The sequence below is a fragment of the Cydia fagiglandana genome, chromosome 11, assembly GCF_963556715.1.
Source record: "Cydia fagiglandana chromosome 11, ilCydFagi1.1, whole genome shotgun sequence".
In the NCBI taxonomy this organism is placed as follows: Eukaryota; Metazoa; Arthropoda; class Insecta; order Lepidoptera; family Tortricidae; genus Cydia; species Cydia fagiglandana.
Genome location: NC_085942.1, coordinates 2953981 through 2978874, shown reverse-complemented (window position 1 = coordinate 2978874; position 24894 = coordinate 2953981). Strand labels below are relative to the sequence as shown.

At 45.1% G+C, this 24894-nt stretch overlaps 1 protein-coding gene across 3 annotated transcripts in view; it reads left to right on the top strand.

The window, feature by feature from the left end:
* LOC134668741 (low-density lipoprotein receptor-related protein 2) overlaps positions 1-24894 on the top strand; it is a 440880-nt gene that overhangs the window by 392016 nt on the left and 23970 nt on the right. For all 3 annotated transcript variants that reach the window (XM_063526188.1, XM_063526187.1, XM_063526189.1), the window contains 18 exons: positions 42-268; positions 741-1007; positions 1748-3353; positions 3774-4033; positions 5217-5520; positions 6624-6810; positions 7101-7204; positions 7345-8526; positions 8616-8720; positions 8807-9152; positions 9321-15263; positions 15680-15838; positions 16247-16473; positions 17989-18193; positions 18665-19506; positions 20129-20290; positions 21167-21407; positions 22277-22473. In XM_063526188.1, the coding sequence (XP_063382258.1) occupies positions 42-268; positions 741-1007; positions 1748-3353; positions 3774-4033; positions 5217-5520; positions 6624-6810; positions 7101-7204; positions 7345-8526; positions 8616-8720; positions 8807-9152; positions 9321-15263; positions 15680-15838; positions 16247-16473; positions 17989-18193; positions 18665-19506; positions 20129-20290; positions 21167-21407; positions 22277-22473 (12564 nt within the window). The remainder of the gene's footprint in view (positions 1-41; positions 269-740; positions 1008-1747; positions 3354-3773; positions 4034-5216; positions 5521-6623; positions 6811-7100; positions 7205-7344; positions 8527-8615; positions 8721-8806; positions 9153-9320; positions 15264-15679; positions 15839-16246; positions 16474-17988; positions 18194-18664; positions 19507-20128; positions 20291-21166; positions 21408-22276; positions 22474-24894) is intronic.

Below are 24894 nucleotides of genomic sequence, written 5' to 3'. Positions count from 1 at the left end.
TAGAAACTAATATGTTTTCATTCTTGTGCATTGTTTTTCAGTCTACAAATGCGCGTGCGCCCCCGGCTACACACTGGTGGACGGGTCCCGCTGCGTGGCGTCGGCCTCCGCCGCGCCCGCGCTGCTGCTCGCCTACGAGAAGGCGATCATGCGTATGGACATGCACGGACGAGCGCCCGCTGTACTTGCTAACGCTACGGCCGCCGCTGGCTTAGACTTCCATTTCAAGAAGAATCTGCTGTTCTGGTCCGATCTTAAAACTAGAAAGGTGAGTTTAGAACGTGTTTCATGCTTAAACAGCAGCTAGTTAATCTCATTAAGGCTTATTTTTAGTAACAGTAGCAAAAGAGAACATAGAACAGTCTTGCCCGTTCTTCAAACTCAAAAGACCACAAATGCCATGGCTATACAAACAGCGTTTGATTGTGTTAAATAATGTCACTAGACCAAGATCACATTCGTGGTCTCATTGTAAAGATGGTGATGTAACAGTTACTCATTAAATTAATTGGATAAATAAACTAAGAACCCGCGCATCCGCTTTTGCTAATTCAATCCCAAACGTTTGGCGCTGGTATTCGTTTATTTAGTCCGCTTTCCTCGCGATTTTTACGGGGTAATTTTATAACATAACCTTCAAAGAACTCATCACTGATACGAGTCGTACCCTAAGGCCGTACCCGTATTCAAACCCATGCTTTTTTTCGGACGCCTCCGAATCCATATAATTATATTTTCAGATCCACATCCAACACCTAAGCTCCCCAGCGGGCGCCACCAGCTACGAGACCGACATCACCGTCACCGGCTCCTGGGCGCCCGTGGCGCTCGCCGTGGACTGGGTCGGCGACAAGCTCTACGTCGCGGACGCCGTCGGACAGAAGATAGACGTGTTTGAACTGGACGGGAGATGGCATGCTGTGGTTCTGGGCAGTAACTTGACCAGCCCGGCCGATATCGCGTTGGATCCGACGCTTGGATTGATGTTTGTCGCTGATAGCAATCAGGTAAGGCATTATAAATGCTTTGATTGTTTGATTTGGATTGATTTGATGCTAAAAATGCCTTGATTCATCGTCTTACATTAGTTGTTGATTGATAAAAAACCGGGCAAGTGCGAGTCGGACTCGCGCACGAAGGGTTCCGTACCATAATGCAAAAAAAAAACAAAAAAAAAGCAAAAAAAAACGGTCACCCATCCAAGTACTGACCACTCCTGACGTTGCTTAACTTTGGTCAAACATCACGTTTGTTGTATGGGAGCCCCATTTAAATCTTTATTTTATTCTGTTTTTAGTATTTGTTGTTATAGCGGCAACAGAAATACATCATCTGTGAAAATTTCAACTGTCTAGCTATCACGGTTCGTGAGATACAGCCTGGTGACAGACGGACGGACGGACGGACGGACGGACGGACGGACAGCGAAGTCTTAGTAATAGGGTACCGTTTTACCCTTTGGGTACTAAACCCTAATAAATCACTGAGTCTGTAAATGTTTTTCGACATTGAAGAGCCTCAGTTAATCTTATCTGATTTTATAGCGTTTGTAATGTTGAAAAATTTGAACCAACTTTAAAGTTGGCATGCGAGGAGTGGAGTGCAAGTATCTTTGCAATTCACAAAGGAAAGATGATACAAAATAAAGAAGTATCTAAACAAAAATAATAGTACCATATTAAATGTAAGATTTCTTATGGCAACTTCAAAAAATAACGCCTTTTTTATTGGTTTTTTATGTTTTCAGATTATACGAGCAAACATGGATGGTACACACGCAAAATCAATCGTCTCCGAAGCAGCTTACAAAGCATCCGGTATCGCCGTGGACATTATCGCTCGCCGCGTGTTCTGGTGCGACTCTTTATTGGACTATATCGAAACAGTAGACTACGAAGGCAACCATCGCTTCCTCGTACTACGCGGGCAACAAGTACCCAGTCCTTCACGCCTGGCCCTCTTTGAAGACCGGGTCTACTGGTCCGATGCTACCAAACAGGGTATCAGCTCCGTCAACAAATTCGAAGGCTCGACCAGCATACAGGCCATTTACAAAATGAAAGATATTAGAGACCCTAAGGCGGTCAGCGTCATACATTCTCTAAAACAGACGTCAGTGAACAATCCTTGTGGACATGACAATGGTGGCTGCGCTCACCTGTGCATCGTGACCGCCCTGCAGAATGGCGGTCTCGGCTACCGGTGCGCCTGCAACATTGGCTACAAACTAGAAACAGACTTACGAAGCTGTGATATCGTATCCGAGTTCCTTATGTATTCTCAGCAGAGGTTCATCAAAGGCAAAGTCTTGAACCCTGTCATAGAAGGCTTCAGCGAAGCCATATTGCCCGTAGTTTCTAGGAGAGCGAGATTCGTAGGTTTAGACTTTGATGCTAGAGATAATCATATTTACTATTCTGATGTTTTACAAGATGTGATCTATAGAGTACATAGGAATGGATCAACTAGGGAAATAGTGCTAGCGTCGCAGAATGAAGGAGTCGAAGGCTTAGCAGTCGACTGGGCGTCAAAGAATTTGTATTATATTGATTCAAGGAAAGGTACACTAAACGTTCTGTCTACTACAAATGTAACATACAAAAGAACTTTGCTCAAAGACCTAAAAAGACCGAGAGCTATAGTGGTGCATCCGAACAAAGGTTACATATTCTTCTCGGAATGGGATCGTCCTGCTAACATCAGCCGAGCGAATACAGATGGAACTGGTCTGCTAGTCTTCGAAAACGTAACCCTTGGATGGCCTAACGGTCTTTCCATAGATTTCGACGCCGATCGAGTTTACTGGTGCGATGCTTTATTAGACCACGTACAACACGCTAAACTAGACGGTACAGATGTCAAGACGGTAAACTCAAGACTTATAAGACATCCATTCTCCATCGTCATTTACAAAGAATTCATGTATATTACCGACTGGCGTTTAGACGCCATAGTTAGGCTGCATAAGCTTACGGGTGAACAGGAAGATATTATGGTGAGAGAACCTCAGACGAACAGACTTTACGGTGTCAAAGTTTACAGCGAAGAGATACAGAAGATACATCCAAACCAACCCTGTTCGATTAGGAATGGAAACTGTCAGAAGCTTTGCTTCGCTATCCCAAGAAACAACACGGAGTTATTACAAGTTAAATGTGGTTGTCCGTATGGAGAGAAGTTAGATGCGGATGGTACGAGCTGCATAGCGGATCCTAACAAGGAACCGCCGGTGCAGGCTTGTCCGAACACTTGGGACTTTACTTGTAACAACCAGCGCTGTATTCCGAAGAGTTGGGTTTGCGATGGAGATGACGACTGCTTGGACAATAGTGATGAGGAGCAAAATTGTACTAGTAAGTTTTTTGATCTTTATCTTATATTTATGTTTTGATATTTTTTGACTTTACCGAATCTTGATAAACAAGATGAGATAATAAGATGCAATGCAAAGTATGTCTAGCTATGGCCTCATTTAAGTGATATTTTGCAAGCATGTCATGGGACCGACTGACCATACAAAATAATTGATATTGTAAAAGCACTGCAACTCATAATGGTGGAGTAGAAGAAGAATTTAATGAATTTCAATTATTGACTGTGTCCTATATTATACCACTAATATCCTCTAATGAACCAGTAAAAACCTTTTTGATTCAGAAACTCCTAATGTCTCTAAATGATAAAGATATATGTAAACTTAAGCTACCTATCTTATCTTTTAAAAACTGTAGCACTTGTAGCAGTCTATTCTAATTACCATTATATTTTCTCAGAAACTACCTGCAGCGCCTCCGAATTCATGTGCAAATCCGGCCGCTGCATCCCAGCCACTTTCAAATGCGACAGCGAAAACGACTGCGGCGACTTCTCAGATGAAAGCGGATGCGTCAACGCGACATGTTCCGCGTCGCAGTTCCAATGCGACAACGGAAGATGTGTGCCTAGCACTTGGAAGTGTGATTCGGAAAACGATTGCGGGGATGGCTCGGATGAAGGCACGCATTGCGCGGAGAAAACTTGCGCTTATTTCCAGGTGAGTTATTGATTTTTAGGATGAGTCACGTTAGACCGGGCCGACCGGGCCGTGTCCGGGCCGGAGCCTCCGACGCTTACTTTTCCATGACAGATAACAGGTGATCATGTGATGCTACAGAAAATGAAGCACCGGAAACTCCGGCCCGGACACAGCCCGGTCTAACGTGAGTAATCCTTTAAGGTACCTTATCGGGAATTAAAGATTCGACGGGTGTTAGGGCACAAGAACAATAATAAAGGCCCGAAAAACTAGAATATCCAAAGATGACCAAGAAAATTATCAGTCCGGATTATAAGAACAGACTCCAAATATACATATATTGATATTGATATTTATTGAAATTAAATTTTACAGCATTACAGCTAACACCAATGCACTGTAAAATTAAGTAGAAAAATTAAGTACCTAAGTAATAATAGAGCGATTAATAAGCTAGCTATTGGATGTTTGTTCGCAAAAACGTAAAAAATCTTTAACAAGTTTATGACTTTCGTCGGCAAACAAGTCGGAGTTAGGTGCAAAAGATAAGAAATTATTAAGAAGTGTCCGGGAACGGACAATTGCAGAGTACTGGTGTGCAGTCGTGTGAATGATTCCATTATCTAGGAGGCGATGGCTGCGACAACGTAGGTAGTTGTCGGGAACAAAAAAGGTAGTCGTTTTTGCCACCAAGTCTAGGCAGTCTGATTCTCCCCTTAATATTTTAGATATAGCAGACATTAGATTAACATTACGCCTTATCTCGAGGGAGTTAAAGCGTAGCATACATATATATATAGAAGGCCCAAAGAAGGAGAAGCTTGAAAACTTTGCAAACTGTAATTTTTTCTGTATAAAAAATTATAAAACAACATCTAGTTCCAATACAATACAAATCCTCTTTATTGCACAACCTCAGAATAAATGTAAGTACCTACACGGAAAGACAAAAATATACGAAGACAGAGGTAAACAACAGGCGGCCTTATCGCTAAAGAGCGTAGGTAGTGGAGAAATTAAACTCATATTAACCAATTAGGAGGTTCAAAAAACTAAATTAAAACTAGCAAAAATACCTACACCTTTAAAATTTAAGTCTACTACAATAAGACAATATAAACATACATGCTACCTACACTACCTACTAACATTAACTTTTTTCCAATCCAAAAATAACAGGTTTCTTTTTTTATAATTCCAGTTTACTTGTCCCCGAACGGGCCACTGCATCCCAGCATCCTGGGTCTGCGACGGCGACGACGATTGCTTCGACAAACAAGACGAGGCCGACTGCCCGCCCATCTCCTGCCTTGCCAGCCAGTTCAAATGTGCCGACCTTAAGCAATGTGTCCAAGAAGCGTACAAGTGCGATGGGATACCGGATTGTAACGATGGAAGCGATGAGGCTGGTTGTCCGTCGCTGGCGCCGCATCAATGCTCGCCGGATAAACAGTTCCAGTGTCAGAGCTCTGGGATTTGTATACCGAGGACTTGGTATTGCGATGGTGAGTTTCTGTAACTAGTCTGTCCTATAGTTCTATCTTACTAGCCAGTTCATATGTGCCGACCTTAAGCAATGTGTCCAAGAAGCTTACACGTGCGATGGGATACCGGATTGCAATGATGGAAGCGATGAAGCTGGTTGTCCGTCGCTGGCGCCGCATCAATGCTCACCGGATAAACAGTTCGAGTGTCAGAGCTCTGGGATTTGTAAGTATACCGAGAACTTGGTATTGCGATGGTGAGTTTCTGTAACTAGCAGTAGCGGCCTGTCAAAAATGTTCACTGGGTCACAGAATAAATAATAGTACTAGGTACAGAAGACTCACTCTCTAACAAAACGCGTCTGTTACGATCAGCACAGATATGGCCGCTAGGTGGCGATGGCGACAGCGCCACGCGCGGCTTATGGCAAACCCCAAAATTGGGGCCGAACGGATGCACTTTTAGCTACCTGTAGCAAAGTGACGGAATCGCGGAGTGAGTCACGCCTGACTAGGTAAGCTGATGTTTATTTGGCTAACTATTTCCTTGGGATTTCTGATCATCGGAGAATAATGTTCTGAGATGTCTTTAAATGTTCAAGCCGGTGGGAATCGAGTTATATGGACACTCCGCCACTGGTAACTAGCCTGTCCTGTACTTCTATCTCACTAGACAGTTTGTGCCAATCTTAAGAGGAAAGGGGGCGACCACTTCTCCATACGTAGTCCTCATTTTCCTCTAATATTCGACTAATTCGATCAATAGTGATGAAAGATTCAGGTGGCCCTGCCAAGGTGACAATCGCTTGTGCTTCGCCATCGAATCGCTTTGTGTCTCTCTGTCACTCTTCCATATTAGTGACAGTGACAGTTGCGTTTCGTTCGCTACGGAGCGTTAGCGATTGGCATGTCGTCCATGGAGCCAGAACTAGCAAACTTAACTCATCGACAGTAGCAATTAGCATCCAACACTGTTGACTAAGTACTACTACCGACTACTACTACGACCTACTACTCGTATTTCTAGATATACCACACAACTTGAAAGTCCCAACTTATTTAAACGGTTCGTTACCTATCGACAACCAGAAATTCCTTAATTTCACCATAAATGGTTATTCCAGGTTCACCAGACTGCGAAGACCTATCGGACGAGCCAGCGACCTGCGGCGCGGCCGCCTGCCCGCCCAACCACTTCAAGTGTGCTTCGGGTCGCTGCGTGTACCAAGCCTACGTGTGTGATGGACGGGATGACTGCGGAGATGGGTCCGATGAGGGCACCGCGCATGCGTGCAAGCCACCACCTTTCAGGTAAGCAGAAGGGGCTGTTTCAGAACGATCGTGAGACCTGCTGTAATGTATCAGAATGCTGGGCGACGAAAGAAGAGTGCATGCAGCGGAAATGAGAATGCTGACATGGATGTGTGTAGTGACGAGAAAGGATCGGATTAAGGATGAGTATATAAGAGAATGCAACTCGAAAGCCAATGATGTGGTCTACTTTATTCGTAATACTTTTAACGTCATATTTACTTGTGTCCTCACTAAAGCGCGATATTTTTTCTCACTCAGATATTTATGAGAGATTCCTCAATTTTCAGATGTCCGTCAGGACAATGGCAGTGTCCGGGAGTCACGGGTCGCTGTGTCAACCTCACGCAAGTCTGCGATAGCAAACTTGATTGCCCGAACGGAGCTGATGAAGGTAAAGCCAATAACATAATTTGTATACATAATATTAGTCCTTATTGCACTGTCATAAGATTTAAAGTTATCAAGAAATCTTTCTTCACTACACTTTATGGTCTTAAATACACAAATTCAATCTTCTTTGCTTTATTTCAGGACCAAGTTGCGATTTCGCCGAATGTCAACATCAATCAGGTCTCTGCTCGAACGATTGCAAGCAAACGCCTAATGGACCATTGTGTCTCTGCCCACCAGGCGAAGAATTGGAGACTGATGGCTTCCGATGCAAAGATATCGACGAATGCAACCCGCCAGGCCTTTGCTCTCAGACTTGTGTTAACACTAAAGGATCTTACCACTGCGGCTGTGTGGATGGCTACGTACTTAGCACAGATAAGCATATGTGCAAAGCAAATAACCACTCCAGTGCCTTCCTGATCATCTCTAACAGACATTCCATCTTAGTAGCAGACCTTAACGAACAAGGCTTAGAAAGAGTCCCGATCAGCGTCGAAAACGTCGTCGCTACGGACTCGAATATGCACACGGGAACTATCTTCTGGTCCGATATGAAATTAAAGACGATTTCAAGGTTAGATCGTGGCAGCGAGCCTAAGGTTTTGGTGTCCACTGGCTTGGACTTAGTAGAAGGTTTGGCTTATGATTGGGTGGGTGGAAACATCTACTGGTTGGACAGCAAGTTGAATACTATTGAGGTAGCTAGAGAAGATGGAAGCGCGAGAACAACTTTGTTGAGTGGAAATGTTACGCAGCCTAGAGGTATGTGCTTAGATCCCGCTCCAAGTGCAAGATGGTTGTTCTGGACCGATTGGGGAGAAAATCCTCGTATCGAACGCGTCGGCATGGATGGCTCTCATCGCATGGCAATCATCACCACCAAGATCTACTGGCCTAACGGTCTGACCCTCGACACAGCTACGCAACGCGTCTACTTCGCGGATTCCAAGCTAGATTTCATCGATTTCTGTAACTACAATGGCACAGGACGGCAGCAAGTGTTAGCTGGAAGCCATTACCTATTACATCCTCATTCTCTAACCATGTTCGAAGACACGTTATACTGGACGGATAGACAGTTGAATAGAGTACTATCAGCTCACAAGTTCAGAGGTACTAACCAAACAGTGGTATCTCATCTGATCTCGCAGCCTCTTTCGATCCATGTACACCACCCATCGCTGCAGCCCCAGTATACAAACCCTTGCAAGCCTGATTCGTGCCAGCATTTATGCTTACTCAGTCCAGATAAGCCAACGGGTTACACCTGCTATTGCAAACCTGGATTCAAACTGCTGTCAGAAGGAAAATGTGTGGAAGGTAAAGACTTTTCATTTGTTTTTTTTTGTCAGAATTTGCCGATTTGGCTTTTGGTCAGAAAGTAATGATAACTTTTTGTTACATTTCAGAGGAGAACGCGTACCTGATGGTACTGAAGGGATCCCAAATCATCGACTTGTCACCTGATGGTTCAGGCAAAGCCGGTCAGCTTGCACCAGTTGTTGGCGTTCAAGGTATGCTTTTCATCTTTGATAAGTACTTGTTGCGTTCAGGTTTGAACCTACAATTATCTGTTACTACAATTACCTTTTGTTTATAGGTGGAGTCCAAATCGACTACGACCGTCAAGGCCACATGCTGTACTGGCTCCAATCCGTCTCTGGTGATAGCGAAGACAACGAAAATTGCACCATCTATACCATGCCCTACGGAGGCGGGAACAAGGAAGAATTCTTCGGAGATGACACCGGTATCGTTGGAGCCCCTTCGGCCATTGCCTTTGATTGGCTCGGCCGTAATATGTTCATGGCGAATAGGATCGCTAGCAATATTGAGATGGTCAGGATCGATGGGAAGATCAAATACAGGACTATTATTCTGGCCAATGATGGAAGCCGGTTGTCCGTTGCGAGGCCGAAGGGCATCTGTCTGGATCCTACTGAAGGGTAAGTTATATCTTGTTTATAGCTACATAGCTTTCTGTATTGAATCTTTAAATGCATTAGGTACTACTTCTAATTTTCTGTACAGATGGAGTCGAATATTGAGAAAAATTTACAAATCCCTTTGAGATTAAAAAATTGCTTATCCCTAAACGATGCCTTTTTTTTCAGAAAAATCTTCTGGTCAGACGAAGGCGGCTACGGTGTGCCAGCGAAGATCGGACGCGCCAACATGGACGGTACCAATCCGATAGTGCTGGTTGACGCCATCGAGCGACCTGAAGCCATCACCATCGACATCGAGAAGAAGGTCATCTACTTCAGCACGCAATACCCAGCTAGTGTCAACAGCGTAAACACAGATGGCAATGATCGCCGTACCGTGCTCTCAGAATCCAATGACATCTCGTACCCTAAAGCTATCGCAGTGCTTGACTCAAGACTTTACGTCCTGGACCAAAGACATGAAAAGATTATCAAGGCTGATCTCCCGAACGGTGACAACATCAAAATCATCATGGACAATGAAAGCGACCTGAAATCCCTCACGATATTCCAGAAGAGAAAGATGATCCATCATCCGTGCTTGCAGAATAATGGAGGATGCGAACAGATCTGTATCCCTGGCGAAGGCGGCTCGAGAGTATGCGCTTGCTCAGTCGGATATAAAAAGGAGAACGAAATCAACTGTGTGCCTTACAAGACCTTTGCAGTTGTGTCACAACTCGACCTCATCCGAGGATACAGTTTGGATAGCAGCGCTGAAGCTATGGTCCCTGTTACTGGCTTGGGACACCATATCCTACATGTGGACGTACATTTCGCCGAAAACTACATCTATTGGGTGGAGTTCAATCGTGGACAGTGGAACGGTATCTTCCGTATCCGACCTAACGGCACAGAATTACAACACATTGTTAAAGATGGCATCGGTAGCAACGGCATTCGAGGGCTGGCCATTGATTGGGTTGCTGGTAACTTGTACTTCACTAACGTCTTTCCGCACGAGAATTATGTAGAAATGTGCTGGCTCGACGGTTCACACAGGAAAGTACTTGTTAAGAAGACCATGGAAGCGCCACGCGAACTCGCTGTAAATCCGATAAAACGACTACTATACTGGATTGACTACGGCCAATACCCGCATATTGGTAAATCATACCTCGATGGCTCCAAATGGGAGCCAGTAGTAAGCTCAGGAATCTCAAACCCCAGGGATCTGACCATCGATATGTTATCTCACGACGTTTACTGGGTAGATTCCAAACTGGATCAGATTCAGAAGATTTCATACAACGGCGGAAACAGGCAGGTGATCCGCTCGAACCTACCTAACCCTATGGGTATCGCTATTCACACGACAAGCGTGTACTGGGTAGACAGAAACTTGCAAACCATCTACAAGGCTTCTAAACTTCCAGGAAATATGTCAATGCCTGAGAAAATGAGAACAAATCTGCCAAAATTGAGGGACATCGTGATATTTGATATAAACAACCAGCCAATAGACGAAACCAATCCGTGCAGAAAGTTAGGAAACGGTGGTTGTGAGCAATTGTGTTTCAGCTTCCCTCCAGACGCCAGTTTCCAAGGAAATATGCACCGCTGCGATTGTGCAACAGGCCAAGTCTCAAAGAGTAACCCAAGCAAATGCGAAGTTGTCGACGAATATCTAGTCTTCACCACCAGAACCGAAATCCGTGCCGTCAACCTAGACCCCAAATCCACTGGAACACCATTCAAACCCGTCGTTAACTTAACCAACGTAGTCGGCGTTGAATTCGACTATGCGGATAACAAATTGTTCTTCACTCAGATCCGCCCGTGGGCTAAAATCGCCTGGATGCCATCAACCAACCCTGATCCTTCAACTATCCAAAACATACTGCAAAAGAACATCAATCCTGAGGGCATCGCTTATGATTGGACACAGAAGAAGATCTACTGGACCGATAGCTCTAACAACTCCATTTACGCTATGAACCTCGATGGTTCCATGATTGTGATGATCGCCAGAGTAGAACGACCCAGAGCTATTGTAGTACACCCCTGCAACGGAACTTTATACTACACTGATTGGGGAAGATTTGGAACTTCAGGCAAGATTTACAGAACCACGATGGCCGGATCACTAAAGAAAGCCATCATCGATAAGGACCTTTCTCAACCGAGTGGTCTGACGATCGATTTCGAAGATTCCATGCTTTACTGGACAGATGCCGTACGCGAGAAAATCGAACGATCAAAAATGGACGGATCAGAACGCGAGGTCCTAATCTCCGCTACGATCTACCCATTCGCCATCACAGTATTCCGTAATTACATCTACTGGACTGACTTACAACTTCGCGGCGTATACCGCGCTGAGAAGCATACCGGAGCGAACATGGTAGAGATGGTGAAAAGGTTAGAAGATTCCCCACGAGATATCCACGTTTATAGTACCAGCAGACAGACTTGCACAGCGAACCTTTGTAACATCAATAATGGAGGTTGTGCTCACTCCTGCCACCCAGCACCCAATAACACAGTTGAATGCAAGTGCGACGACAACTTCAAGCTAGTCAATGAAGGCAGAATGTGTGTACCACGCAACGTAACATGTGATGCTGGCAAATTCTCATGCGCCAACGGCAAATGCATCAGTCGTATGTGGGCTTGTGATGGTGATGACGACTGTGGTGATCGCTCTGATGAGCAACGTGATTACTGCGCATACCACTCCTGTTCCCCTCACGAGTTCCGCTGCAACAACGGCCGCTGCATCTTCAAATCTTGGAAATGTGATCATGAAAATGACTGTAAAGACGGCTCTGACGAAGAAGGTTGCGTGTACGCGCCGTGCGCTGATGGAGAATTCACTTGCGCCAACTCGCGCTGCATACCAATGTCCCAAGTTTGCAACGGCATCAACGATTGCAAAGACAACGTCACGTCAGATGAAACGCACGAACGCTGCCCGAAGAACACCACCTGCCCAGCTAACCATCTCAAGTGTGAAAAGACGAATATCTGCGTGGAACCTTATTGGTTATGCGACGGCGATAACGATTGTGGAGACAATTCAGACGAGAATCCGCTACATTGCGCTCAGAGGACGTGTCCGCAAAATAGTTTCCGTTGCCCTAACCACCGCTGTATCCCCGCTACTTGGTACTGCGATGGCGATGATGATTGCGGAGATGGTGCCGACGAACCGCCAGAATACTGCCGCTCAGAAGGTCGCACCTGCTTCGGCGATCTATTCACTTGCGACAACGGAAACTGTATTCCAAGAATCTACATCTGCGATGGTGACAACGACTGCCTTGACAGCAGTGACGAGGATGAAAGACACCAATGTAACGAGCGCAAATGTGACGCGGAAACCGAATACACTTGCGAAGCGAACAAAATCTGGAACCGCGCTCAATGTATCCCGCGCAAATGGCTGTGCGACGGCGACCCTGACTGCGTTGACGGTGCTGACGAAAATGCTTCGATACATCACTGTGCTACACCCGCTCCTTGCTCCGAAGACCAGTTCCAATGCACCAATGGACGCTGCATTAATAAGGGCTGGGTTTGCGACCATGATAACGACTGCGGCGACGGTTCTGACGAAGGAAAACATTGCAACTCTCTTTACAAACAGTGTTCCGATCAAGAATTCAAATGCCAGAACTTCAAGTGTATCCGCAATCATTTCCGCTGTGATGGTGAAGACGATTGTGGCGACCATTCTGATGAAGTCGGATGTAATAAGGAGAATAAGACTTGTCCGGCTGGACAGTTCAAATGTAACAACGACCAGTGCATTGACAACAGACTGGTATGCAATAAAGTTTCAGATTGTGCGGATGATTCCGATGAGCCTGCACATTGTAATGTCGATGAATGTGCTAAGTTAGAAAGCAACCAATGCGGACATAAATGCATAGACACACTAACTGGTTTCTACTGTGACTGCAACCAAGGTTACAAGCTGTTGTCAGACGGAAAAGCTTGTGCTGATATAGATGAATGTTTGGAAACACCAGGAGTTTGCTCCCAATATTGCTCCAACACACCAGGATCCTACTACTGTAAATGTAACGACCGGTACTACGAAAGAGAAGCCGATGAGCATACCTGCAAGAGGAAGGATAACATCACAGCCTGGGTCATATTCACCAACAAATACTACGTCAGAAATATGTCGACTGACGCTTCTCGTTACAATCTAGTCCACCAAGACCTAATGAACGTCGTGGCCATCGACTTCGACATCAAAGAAAACAAGATGTACTTCGCCGATGTTTCAGCCAAAACTATATATCGCTCGGACTTTACAGATCCTAATCCTACTAAGGAAGTAGTGATCAGACATGACTCGCACGGCTTAGAAGGAATAGCAATAGACTGGATCGGAAGGAAGTTGTACTGGCTGGATAGACATTCTAAGAACCTTGATGTGTCTGAATTAGATGGTACACGTAGAAAGACGCTCAAGACTGGCATTGCCGACCCTCGTGCCATCATTGTGCACCCTGGTACTGGATATTTGTACTTCACATCTTGGCACCTCCAAGCTTATATCGGAAAGATGGGCATGGATGGTTCTAACTTCACCGCGATTCTGAATTGGGAAGATGACATCGCGTGGCCGAACGCTTTGACCATCGACTATTTCACTGACAGAATCTACTGGGCTGACGCTCATTTGGACTACATTGGTTCCGCTGATCTTGAAGGAAAACACAGACACGTCGTGCTTTCTGGAGATAAGGTACCTCACGTTTTCGCCATCAGCTTGTTCGATGATGAAATCTACTGGACAGACTGGAATCTTAAAGCTATAAGCAAAGCCAACAAGCACTCTGGAGAGAATCTCACGCTATTGAGAAATACTACACACAGGCCTTATGATATCCACGTAGTCCATCCACTGAGACAGCTGCCTTACCACAATCCTTGCGGCGATAACAACGGTGGATGCTCGCACTTATGTCTTATTGCTCCGCCTCACGAGTCCAGTTACTTGAACATCGAAGGTTACGGCGAGGAAGGCGCGACTACATACAAGTGCGCATGCCCGAATCAGTATTACCTGGCTAGAGATATGAAGACCTGTATTGCCAACTGTACCGATGGCCAGCATAGATGTAACGGCCGCGATGAGAAGTGTATTCCCTGGTTCTGGAAGTGCGATGGCGAGAAAGATTGTATGGACGGTTCGGATGAACCTGACACATGCCCGGTACGACATTGCAGAGCTGGCTCCTTCCAGTGTAAGAATACTAATTGCACTCCTGCAGCTACTATTTGCGACGGCACTGACGATTGTGGGGATGGAAGTGACGAAGCTGAATGCGCTCATGAATGCCCACTCCTCGAGTTCAAGTGCAAAGCCAGTGGCCGATGTATCTTGGACAGCTGGAAGTGCGACGGTGACACAGATTGCAAAGACAACAGCGATGAAGACCCATTAATGTGTCACAATAGACCTTGTGACCCGGACACCGAATTCTCCTGCAAGAACGGCCGCTGCATCCCTAAACTGTGGATGTGCGATTTCGACAACGATTGCGGTGACGATTCGGATGAGCCTGCATACATGTGCAGACAGAAGAACTGTACTACTGGATGGAGACGTTGCCCTGGCCAGTCCAACTACAGATGCATACCGAAATGGCTGTTCTGCGACGGAAAGGATGACTGCAGAGACGGCTCAGATGAGCTTCCAGAGAACTGTCCTTCTTGCAATGCAGACACCGATTTCACTTGCGAGAACAAGCGGTGTATACCGAAGCAATGGCTTTGTGATTTCACTGACGACTGTGGCGATGGAAGCGATGAAGCCGAAGGAGTCTGCCGCCATCAATACAGAGAATGCTCCGAGTCAGAATTCAAATGCGGAAACGGAAAGTGTATATCCTCAAGATGGCGCTGTGATCACGAGGACGATTGCGGGGATAATTCAGACGAGATGTCATGCGGCGGCTTCCAGTGCAAGAATGGAACGTTCCAGTGCAAGTCGGGACATTGCATCGCGTCGTACTTCCGGTGCGATGGCGACCGAGATTGTCGCGATCTGTCGGACGAGATCGGCTGCCCGCCGCGCTTCCCTGGCGGCAGATACTGCCCGGAGAGCAGGTTAGTTACTTTTTTCTGTTTGTTACGCCCTCTCTCTCTCTTCGCTCTCTTTAAGGGTCTCTGTGAGCTGTAGACCTCGCGAAACCCCCTGATTCCGCCATTTAAAAAATAGAAAAAGTAATTAAGTAGCGACTCTTTGCGCTCACTTTGTGAATAAGGATGTACCAAAGTTATAGCTTACTTAATTGTGAAGAATGCTCACCATTCCGTGTATTATGGTGTCTTCGTCTCCCTTTTTATCTTTATGTAGACTATACGGAGGCATTGCTCCACCGGTTCCACCACTAATGGATCGGTTCTGTTGCCATTCTATCTGTGGGTATACTCTAAGTATTCATCTTGGAAACTACCCTCAATTATGATTCTTATGCTGAAAGAAATAGAGTCCAACTTCAAATCTTCACTTCCCCTTGCAGATTCCAATGCGCGAACAACCTCTGCGTATCACAATCGGACTTGTGCGACGGAGCGGACGATTGCGGCGATGGCAGCGATGAAGCACCAGCGTTGTGTACCAACTTCAACTGTGATACGCTCAGGCGGTTCCACTGCACTAACCATCGCTGTGTGCCCAGGTAACTTATCTCAACAACAATACTGATATTCTAGGAATGCTGCAGGCTTATATTTTTAAGATCCTTGGGTACTTTAAATAAGAAAGTAAACATTTGTGATAGTCTTCACTCTCCAGTCGGCGTATTATGTACCTATGACTTTATCCATCTTTATTCACGTGATGAAATAACTGTCACTTTTTAACACCATGGGATAGAAAGTGACGGACGACAAGTCACGTAGACAAGAACGACCATCATATCCGTACTGATGCCGTTACTTTTCGTTGCGTTCTGTATTTAAACTTTCACATTTTGACCTTTCTTACACGCTGTACATACATATAACATTTTATAGCAATATAGAAGCATCATTTCTTAAGAGCGTGAACCTGAGACCAAGACTTAACTATCATTTATTTTATACAGATACCAAGTTTGCGACGGAGTAGATAACTGCGGTGACGGTTCAGACGAGAATAACATGACGCTCTGCGCCGCCCGTGCCAAGCCTTGCGACCCATACTCACAGTTCCAATGTGCTAACCGCCGATGTGTCGAGCGAACCCAACTCTGCGACCTGTCAGATGATTGTGGAGACGCCAGTGACGAGAGGGGTTGTCATCACGCTAAGACTTGTGATATCATCTCTAAAGGTAAGGAAAAATATAAGCTCTAAGACATACTCACAGTTTCAATGTGCCAATCGCCGATGTGTGGGACGAACGCAGCTCTGCGATCTGTCAGATCATTGTCGAGACGCCAGTGACGAGAGGGGTTGTCATCACGCTAAGACTTGTGATATCATCTCTAAAGGTTAGGAAAAATATAAGCTCTATGATAAGACATACTCACAGTTTCAATGCGCTAACCGCCGATGTGTGGAATAAACGCAGCTCTGCGATCTGTCAGATGACTGTGACGCTAGCGATGAAAGGGATTGTCATCACGCTAAGACTTGTGATATCATCTCTGAAGGTAAGGAAAAATATAAGCTCTAAGCTAAGACATACTCACAGTTTCAATGCGCTAACCACCGATGTGTGGAACAAACGCAGCTCTGCGATCTGTCAGATGACTGTGTAGACGCTAGCGATGAAAGGGATTGTCATCACGCTAAGACTTGTGATATAATCTCTAAAGGTAAGGAAAAATATAAGCTCTAAGACATACTCACAGTTTCAATGCGCTAACCGCCGATGTGTGGAACAAACGCAGCTCTGCGATCTGTCAGATGACTGTGGAGACCACGTGGAGGCGCTAGCGATGAAAGGGATTGTCATCACGCTAAGACTTGTAATATTACCTACTCATTCGGTTCCAATAATATTGAATTTAATGTTCACCCCAGACTTATGGATGATATAGTAGGAGATCCCACATATGGTTGACCTTCACCAATCTGTCTGACGGATGAAACTATGAAAATATGAAAGAAAATATGTTCCAGAACATTAATGAATAGGGTTGCCTAAAGAAATATGGTCAAGGCTATTTTTAATAAATTAAAAAAAAATACATATTTTAGGGAGATTTCACCGATTTGTCTGACGAACGAAATAAGTTTCAATGAAAGCTGCTGGTTATTGATTAATACATTTATGTTGTAATCCATCCTGGGCCGGCCACTTTTTTTGAGGTCATCTTCCCAGCTTTCCGTTGGCCACCCTGGTTCCTTTCACAGCTTTTTGGGTACCATTATATTATCTTCCTGGTCCATTTATCAGTTTTTAGGGTTCCGTACCCAAAGGGTAAAACGGGACTAAGACTTCGCTGTCCGTCCGTCCGTCCGTCCGTCCGTCCGTCTGTCACCAGGCTGTATCTCACGAACCGTGATAGCTAGACAGTTGAAATTTTCACAGATGATGTATTTCTGTTGCCGCTATAACAACAAATACTAAAAACAGAATAAAATAAAGATTTAAATGGGGCTCCCATACAACAAACGTGATTTTTGACCAAAGTTAAGCAACGTCGAGAGGGGTCAGTACTTGGATGGGTGACCGTTTTTTTTTTGCTTTTTTGTTTTTTTTTGCATTGTGGTACGGAACCCTTCGTGCGCGAGTCCGACTCGCACTTGCCCGGTTTTTTCTCTTATCATATATCCGGCCCACTTCTGTTTTAGTGTTTTACATATTTTGTTCGCATCTTTTATTTTATTTATGTTCTAGGTGGCTGCGAGCACTTCTGCACGAACCTGACCGGCGGTACTGGTGTAGGATACATCTGTTCCTGCTATCAGGGTTACATCATCTCTCATGCGGATCCGAAGCGGTGTGAAGACGTGAACGAATGTGCTACGGGAGACCATCACTGCTCGCAGCTCTGCTCTAACCTGAATGGCAGCTTTAGTTGTAGCTGCAGGGAAGGATTCAAGTAAGTACTCAAAGCTATTGTTAATATCATAACCTCTAGCGTCCCATGGTACTAATGCTAGTACAAATTACTTCCAAAGGAATTTGAATCATTATTAAATGGAACAAAGTTGTTTTTGTCCTGTTTCGTTCGATTTTAAAACGAATCAAAATGTTTTCTATCTTCTATTACAATAGATTCAAATTTGGTTCCCGTTTTTTCTTATATGGTGGGACGCTAGAGGTTCAGCTTATACAGGTGTATAACATCTTTTGACACGAAGTCTGCTTACGAACTCCTTTGTATTAGTAAGAGAGCCCCACTATCCTACCAATATCCCGCGCTCAATTCACGTCACAGCTTGAATTTTTCCGTTTCCTCAATCAGAAAACATTCAGAGCCAGTGCTCAAACTGCATTTGCTGACCTAGATTATACCTGTTCCGACACAACAAAAAAAACAATATTCTTTAATAAACTTCTTTTTTTACAGGCTGGCTGACAGCCTCTCCGGTGTATGTAAAGCAACGGAAGAAGATGTAGTGCTAATGTTCGCCAACGGCCCTGAGATCCGAGGCTTCGTGCAAGACAAGAACGAAGAATACGAAGTCATCTCATCAGAGAAACGCATTGAGGCCATCGATTACGATCCTCAGCATGAGATGGTCTTCTGGGCTGACAGTTACGATAAGACCATCAAGAGATCCTACATGGTCAATGCGTTACATGGAGAAGTTAAGAGTGGATTCGCTCAGGATCTTAACATGAAGGGAAGCTCGAAGCCTACTGCTTTAGCCGTGGACTATATTGGTGAAAACTTATATTGGACAGAGACGGATAGAACTGGCTCTAAGCCGCGCGGTCGCGTTATGGTCGCTAAGACTGATGGAAGATACCGTCGAGCCCTAGTAACTGTTGGAATAGAGAGTCCAACATCAGTAGTCGTCGATCCGCAGCAAGGTAAAATGTACTGGGCTGATGCTGGCTCAGCGCCGAAGATCGAAACCGCTTGGATGGATGGCTCACAACGCCGACCGCTTATTACCGAGAACATCAGACATCCGACAGGCTTGGCTATTGACCATGCTATGGATCACACTATTTACTGGGTGGACACGAAATTGAACACCATTGAGATGATGCGGCCAGACGGTTCGCTCCGAAAGACGGTTCTTAAGGGAGATATGCTGAAACATCCCGTGTCTTTGGACGTGTTTGAGTCGTCTCTGTTCTGGGTGACGAGGGAGTCAGGAGAGCTGGTGCGTCAGGATAAATTCGGGCGCGGTGTGCCGTTTATACTGTCTAAGGATCTAGTCAACCCGTCGGCTGTTAAAGGTGAGTAAAAAATTAAATCTTCTTTTCTATACTCAGAGAGTCTTTTGGTAAGTTATTTTATTGTTTAGCATCAAGACGGACTCTTTTAAACTGGAAGTCGTCGAAAGCCGTTGGGTACAAATACTGTTTTGTATTATAGAAGTTAAAATCGGTGAAGATGTGTATAGTTATACACATCTTCCTCCTCTCCTCCAGGAGTTCCTCTTACCTCTTTTTACATAGGTCAAACCAACACAGCCAAATAGACATTTCAAAGTGAAAAAATTTAAAGTCCATGTGGCCTATACAAGAATTAACACAACACCATTATTATTTTTTTACATTACATTTTCATACTATTTAATTATATTTAGCAGCATACTAAGTAGTATATGGAAATGGCTATACGTCAAACCTTGCCAAGCAAAATTAAATTTTATTTTGTCAACACAAAGTTCAAATTAGAATGTAACAGGAGACTTTTTTTATAAAGCGGTTAACAATTTTTTTACACTGCTGTGCAAAGGCCTCCCCTTACAAAAAATACGCCAATTATCATCTTTGGGGTTGGGATCCCTTTTACTAAATTACGTCGCCTTATGATTACCCTTGACTGTTGTTTAACTGTGTCCTTTGTGTCCAGTGTACCACCCACGCCGCTACAACACCTCAGTGACCAGTGGCTGTTCGTCAAACCCCTGCTCGCATCTGTGCCTCGCCGTCCCGGGCGGCCGGCGCTGCGCGTGCCCTGACTCGGCCGCTCCTAAACCCAAGGGCATTGCTCAGGAACAAGCTTGTGATGCCGGTATGTACTTACTTCTAACTTCTTAACAGTTACTGCTGCAAACCCGTTAGTAGTTACTGAAAACCTAGTAACAAGATTAGTCGGTTGGTTGGCGGTTGTTCTTCAAAACCCTGCTCTCATCCTATAACCGTGCCGGGGGCGGCTGGCGTTGCGCCTGCCCTGATACAGCCGGTCCCAAATCTACGGGCATTGCTCAGGAACAAGCTATAAATATGTAATGCTGGTAAATATGTACTTCTATCAGTGGGGAGACACCCCTCCCTTCGGGCATTCTCGGATCCGTTCGACTCAGCATTGTTCCGAGCAATTATTAGGGTGGCACCACTTGACGTCCTTATGCGTGCACGGCCACGGATAAGGTAATGACTTGAGTCTTGACCATCCTAGATAGCCGAAACGGATAGTGCCAGACATTAGAAAGGGATATCATGATTCGTCCTTGAATCGCTTGACGCTGACTTGAACCCTAGATGGTTCAATGGGTTCAACAATTAAAATCCGTGACTGTAGGTACCTATAGTTACTGGCAACAAGAAGAAAGAATTTATTAATTAAACTTCGTGCCTTTAGATACTTTTCATCATCATCATCATCTCAGCCATAAGACGTCCACTGCTGAACATAGGCCTCCCCCTTTTTTGGGGGGTGAATGCCATAATCGCCACGCTTGGCAGGCGGGTTGGCGATCGCAGTCGAGTACACCGAATTTGAGGGACGCTGCTGCCCGTCCACCGGTGGTCTTGGACGTGGTTTAAGGACATACCCGGTCCTGGACATAGTTTAAGGACATACCCGGGTCCGGGTCGGGTCGGGTTTAGATACTTTTATAGTGGATTAAAGTGTTTTATTACTACTAAATATTCCTTCATTCCACAGCCGCCGAAGTCCCACGCCCACTCCCACGCATCTGCCCGTGCCAGAACGGCGGCGTCTGCTCCGAAACCACCAGCGGAGAGTTAGAGTGCATCTGCCGAGCGCCGTTATTGCCACCGTATTGTGCTGAAGCGGCGGCGTCGACGAGAGCTGCGCCCGCTGCTGTATTAGTACCAGTGCTGTTGGTGCTGTTGTTGGCGATAGCCGGAGCGGCCGCGTGGTTCGTCATCAGGAAAAGGCCATTGTAAGTACTCTTGTTTTTTGTCCTGGTTCTTATGCTGGCGCTGGTTTTTTTATGCAAAATCAGTGCAGGAACCGGAATTCCCGGTTCCTGCATTTCCTGGAGTTACGTGAGTCCTGGAGCATTTCCTATGTCTCTGGAACGGCGGCCATTGTAAGTGCTCTTTTGTTATTTTTTTCTCTCTCTCTTAGGGTAGGCATATCCTGGTTGCACTCTCAACTACTACTTGGAAGCCGAGGGCTTCGGACTCTTTCCACTCCATTCGCACAATCCTTCCTGGCATTTTTATTGATAGACCACTGGGGCGTATTTGTCATCCCTCGCTATGTTAAGGTAGCAGCCCTTAGGGCTCGAGAAAAGCTGGTCTGTACCTATGAGAATAACAGTTGACCATACGGTCGTAGTCAAAAAAAAATGTAACTTGGTTGTAGTTTGACTTAGGTCAGACCGAGATACCTAAGTCTGTAACGACTTGGCAAATGACAAAGTAGATAGTAGAGGTACCATTAAGGATGATTCACGCTAGACCGGGCCGGCGCTTTGTTTTCTATGAAAAGCACCATGTGATCGCCGATCAGCCGTCATAGAAAATGACATATCAGACTCCTCGGCGCGGTCTAGCGTGAGTCATTCTTTAACCTCAAAACACTATGAAAATATGATGTCTTATAGAAGTACTCTGCTCCTGCAATCTTAGGGTAATGAGAAATAGGGCCGGATTTTTCCGGCCGACTCAGATTTCCATGTTAAAAAATAATGCTCCTGCAAAATATGTGCATTTTTAGTATAGAGGAACTGTAAATGTTCTATTTTAATGTCAGCATGTCTCGCAATAATTTTAACGTAAACTTACCATTTTTTTTTGTTTCCAGCGGCAAAGGCGGCGGCCTAAGCAGCCTAGCCTCATCCCAGAGCGTATCCTTCCGTCAGGGCTCCAACGTGGAGTTCGGCGGCGTGGCGGAGCCCGCGTACTCGCTAGAGGAGGCGCGGAGGAAGGGCCGCGACTTCTCTAATCCCATGTATGACGCGGTTACGCGCGCTGTCGCGCAGGGCGAGCCCGAGCCTTTACGTGAGTAAAAATGGGCCATTTTTTGTTTGTTATTTTTTTTTTCAGCTTCTGTTTTCAAACTTACCAATTTTTATCAAGTACTCAAAATCAGAATAGGGATATTCTGGTAGTAATAAGTACGAAATTTTAAGAGAAAAAAAAAAATTCCCATTGAGTAAAGTCGAATGGGGTTGGCAACTGTCAAAGGTTTGCATAGATGGAGCCATCATAGTTTGCCCCTTTTTCTATGAGATTTGGTTTAAAGGGCTGGCATCCAGGGCATTAAAAAAAAATTACATAATTCTAAGTGTAGACGACGCAATATACTGGACCTGAAATGAATAACCTGAAACATAAAACTTAGTAATTAATATACATTTTAGTTTAATATTATAAAATCATATGTAGGTACTTACCTTACTTACCACTGTTGTTTTCTATGTATCTATGTGTGAATAAAGTGTGCGCGAGAGCATGCATATGTGTGCAACGAGCATTGGCTATCGACCAATCAACGTCAGTTCCCTATACGCCACCGAGCGACACACGCATGTCCATGCGCTCTAACATTTACCTCAAAAAGTATCCCTAGTTGTTCTTATTTCTGCTCCTCTCCACCTGTGGCTGCAATCGTCGGCTACACATGGTCCTATCAAACCGGATCCAGAGGAGTACGGATGTCGGGACGCAAAGGAATGTTCCACACGCCTCCGCACACCATGGTTAAAACGCGGGGTGCTCTCGAAAGAGAAAAGTTGAAACATGCCACGGATGCTCAGAGTGAAGTGCCAGGCCCAAGGAACTCTAAAGAAGAAGAATTTACGGATCACGCAAGCCAGTTCAACGCGAAGGCGCTCAGTTTGCAGATTCAGCCCACCGCAAAAGAGGGTAGCATCAAAATTGAAACTGAACATGGATATCACCGATCCAATACTTCGAATAAGTAAGACTTCGATGTCTTCACTACAAGCAAAAAGAAAGCAATTAGAGTTAGACGCCGCCGAAGCTAAAGCTAGGATCGAGAAGAAGTTAATAGACAAAAAGCTAGACGCTGCACTCGCTAAGCTGGATGAAGAATATTCTCAGAAGTCGCGTTGCAGTGAAGAACAACGATCTATTTTGTCCGAAACATCTCAAAAAGTAGAACAGTGGCTCGAGAAAAGTCGCCAAGACGATCAAGATGAACGCGCTCTCGCGACTCCTTGGCAAGAACCGAACCCCGGACCCAGCTCACTTCAAACCCTAGCACAAGCAATGGAGAAACTAGCTACTACAACTCAAAGTGCTAATACTCGCCTTTTATCTCGATTAGCCACGTCTAAGGACTTACCGTTATTTTCGGGTGAATCGCTCGAGTGGATACAATTTAAAAAATCATACGAACAATCCACGAAGTTATGCAACTATAGTGATACTGAAAATATCGCAAGATTAGAGAAATGTCTCCGTGGTGAAGCTAAAGAAACGGTCTCATCTTTATTTACGACTGACACCTCACCACGCGCCATCCTAGACGCACTAGAGCTACGATTCGGAAGACCTGACCTAATCATAAATAAAATTGTATCACAATTTAAGAAATTGCAACCTTTACCGCAAGCGTATCATATCGAGTTGGTGAACTTCGCCGTCAAAGTAAAGAATTACGTGGCAGCTGCAGAGTCTATTAATCAGACCGACCATCTTCGAAGCCCTGAGTTACTAAGCGTCGTTATATCAAAGTGTCCCAGTGCGCTTATCAACAAGTGGGCAGACTATATATACGAACATAGCGATACAAATAAAGCTAAATTACAGTTATTCTCCGAGTTCCTGCACAAAGAAGCTACGAAGATCGCCGCCGCTGGTGTAACTCATATCCATTCTCAAAATGAACATAAATTTCCCAAAAAGATGGAAGACCGAAAACATCAAGTTCACCCCATTTTAAACAACGATAATGATACTAACACGAAGTGCAAGTTTTGTAAAGTGTCTTATCATCCGCTGACTAATTGCGCGAAATTTAAACGCGCGCTACGCAAGGATAAATGGCGCTTTGTTAAAATAAACAGAATATGCCATAAATGCCTGTTGCTAGGCCACGGGAAAGAAACCTGCCCGGCCGCATCGTGCGATATCGACGGCTGCGGGCTGCCCCACCACCGCGTCCTTCACTGGCCGCACAAACCTAACGCAGCCAGCGCAGCGCCCCGCAATAGCAGCACCAACGAAGACCTAAATAATACGCCAACATTAAGTGCGACAGATGAACCTGTCAACAACAATCCCACGACCGCAACCGTTACCAATACTGTCGTGGAACCTAGTGATAGTGTTTACCTAAAGTCTGTACGTGTGAACCTCCATGGACCTAGCGGCACTATTGCTACTTATGCCCTTTTGGATGATGGGGCCGCAGTGAGTCTGATATCAGCTGATCTTGCTAACTGTGTCAACCTT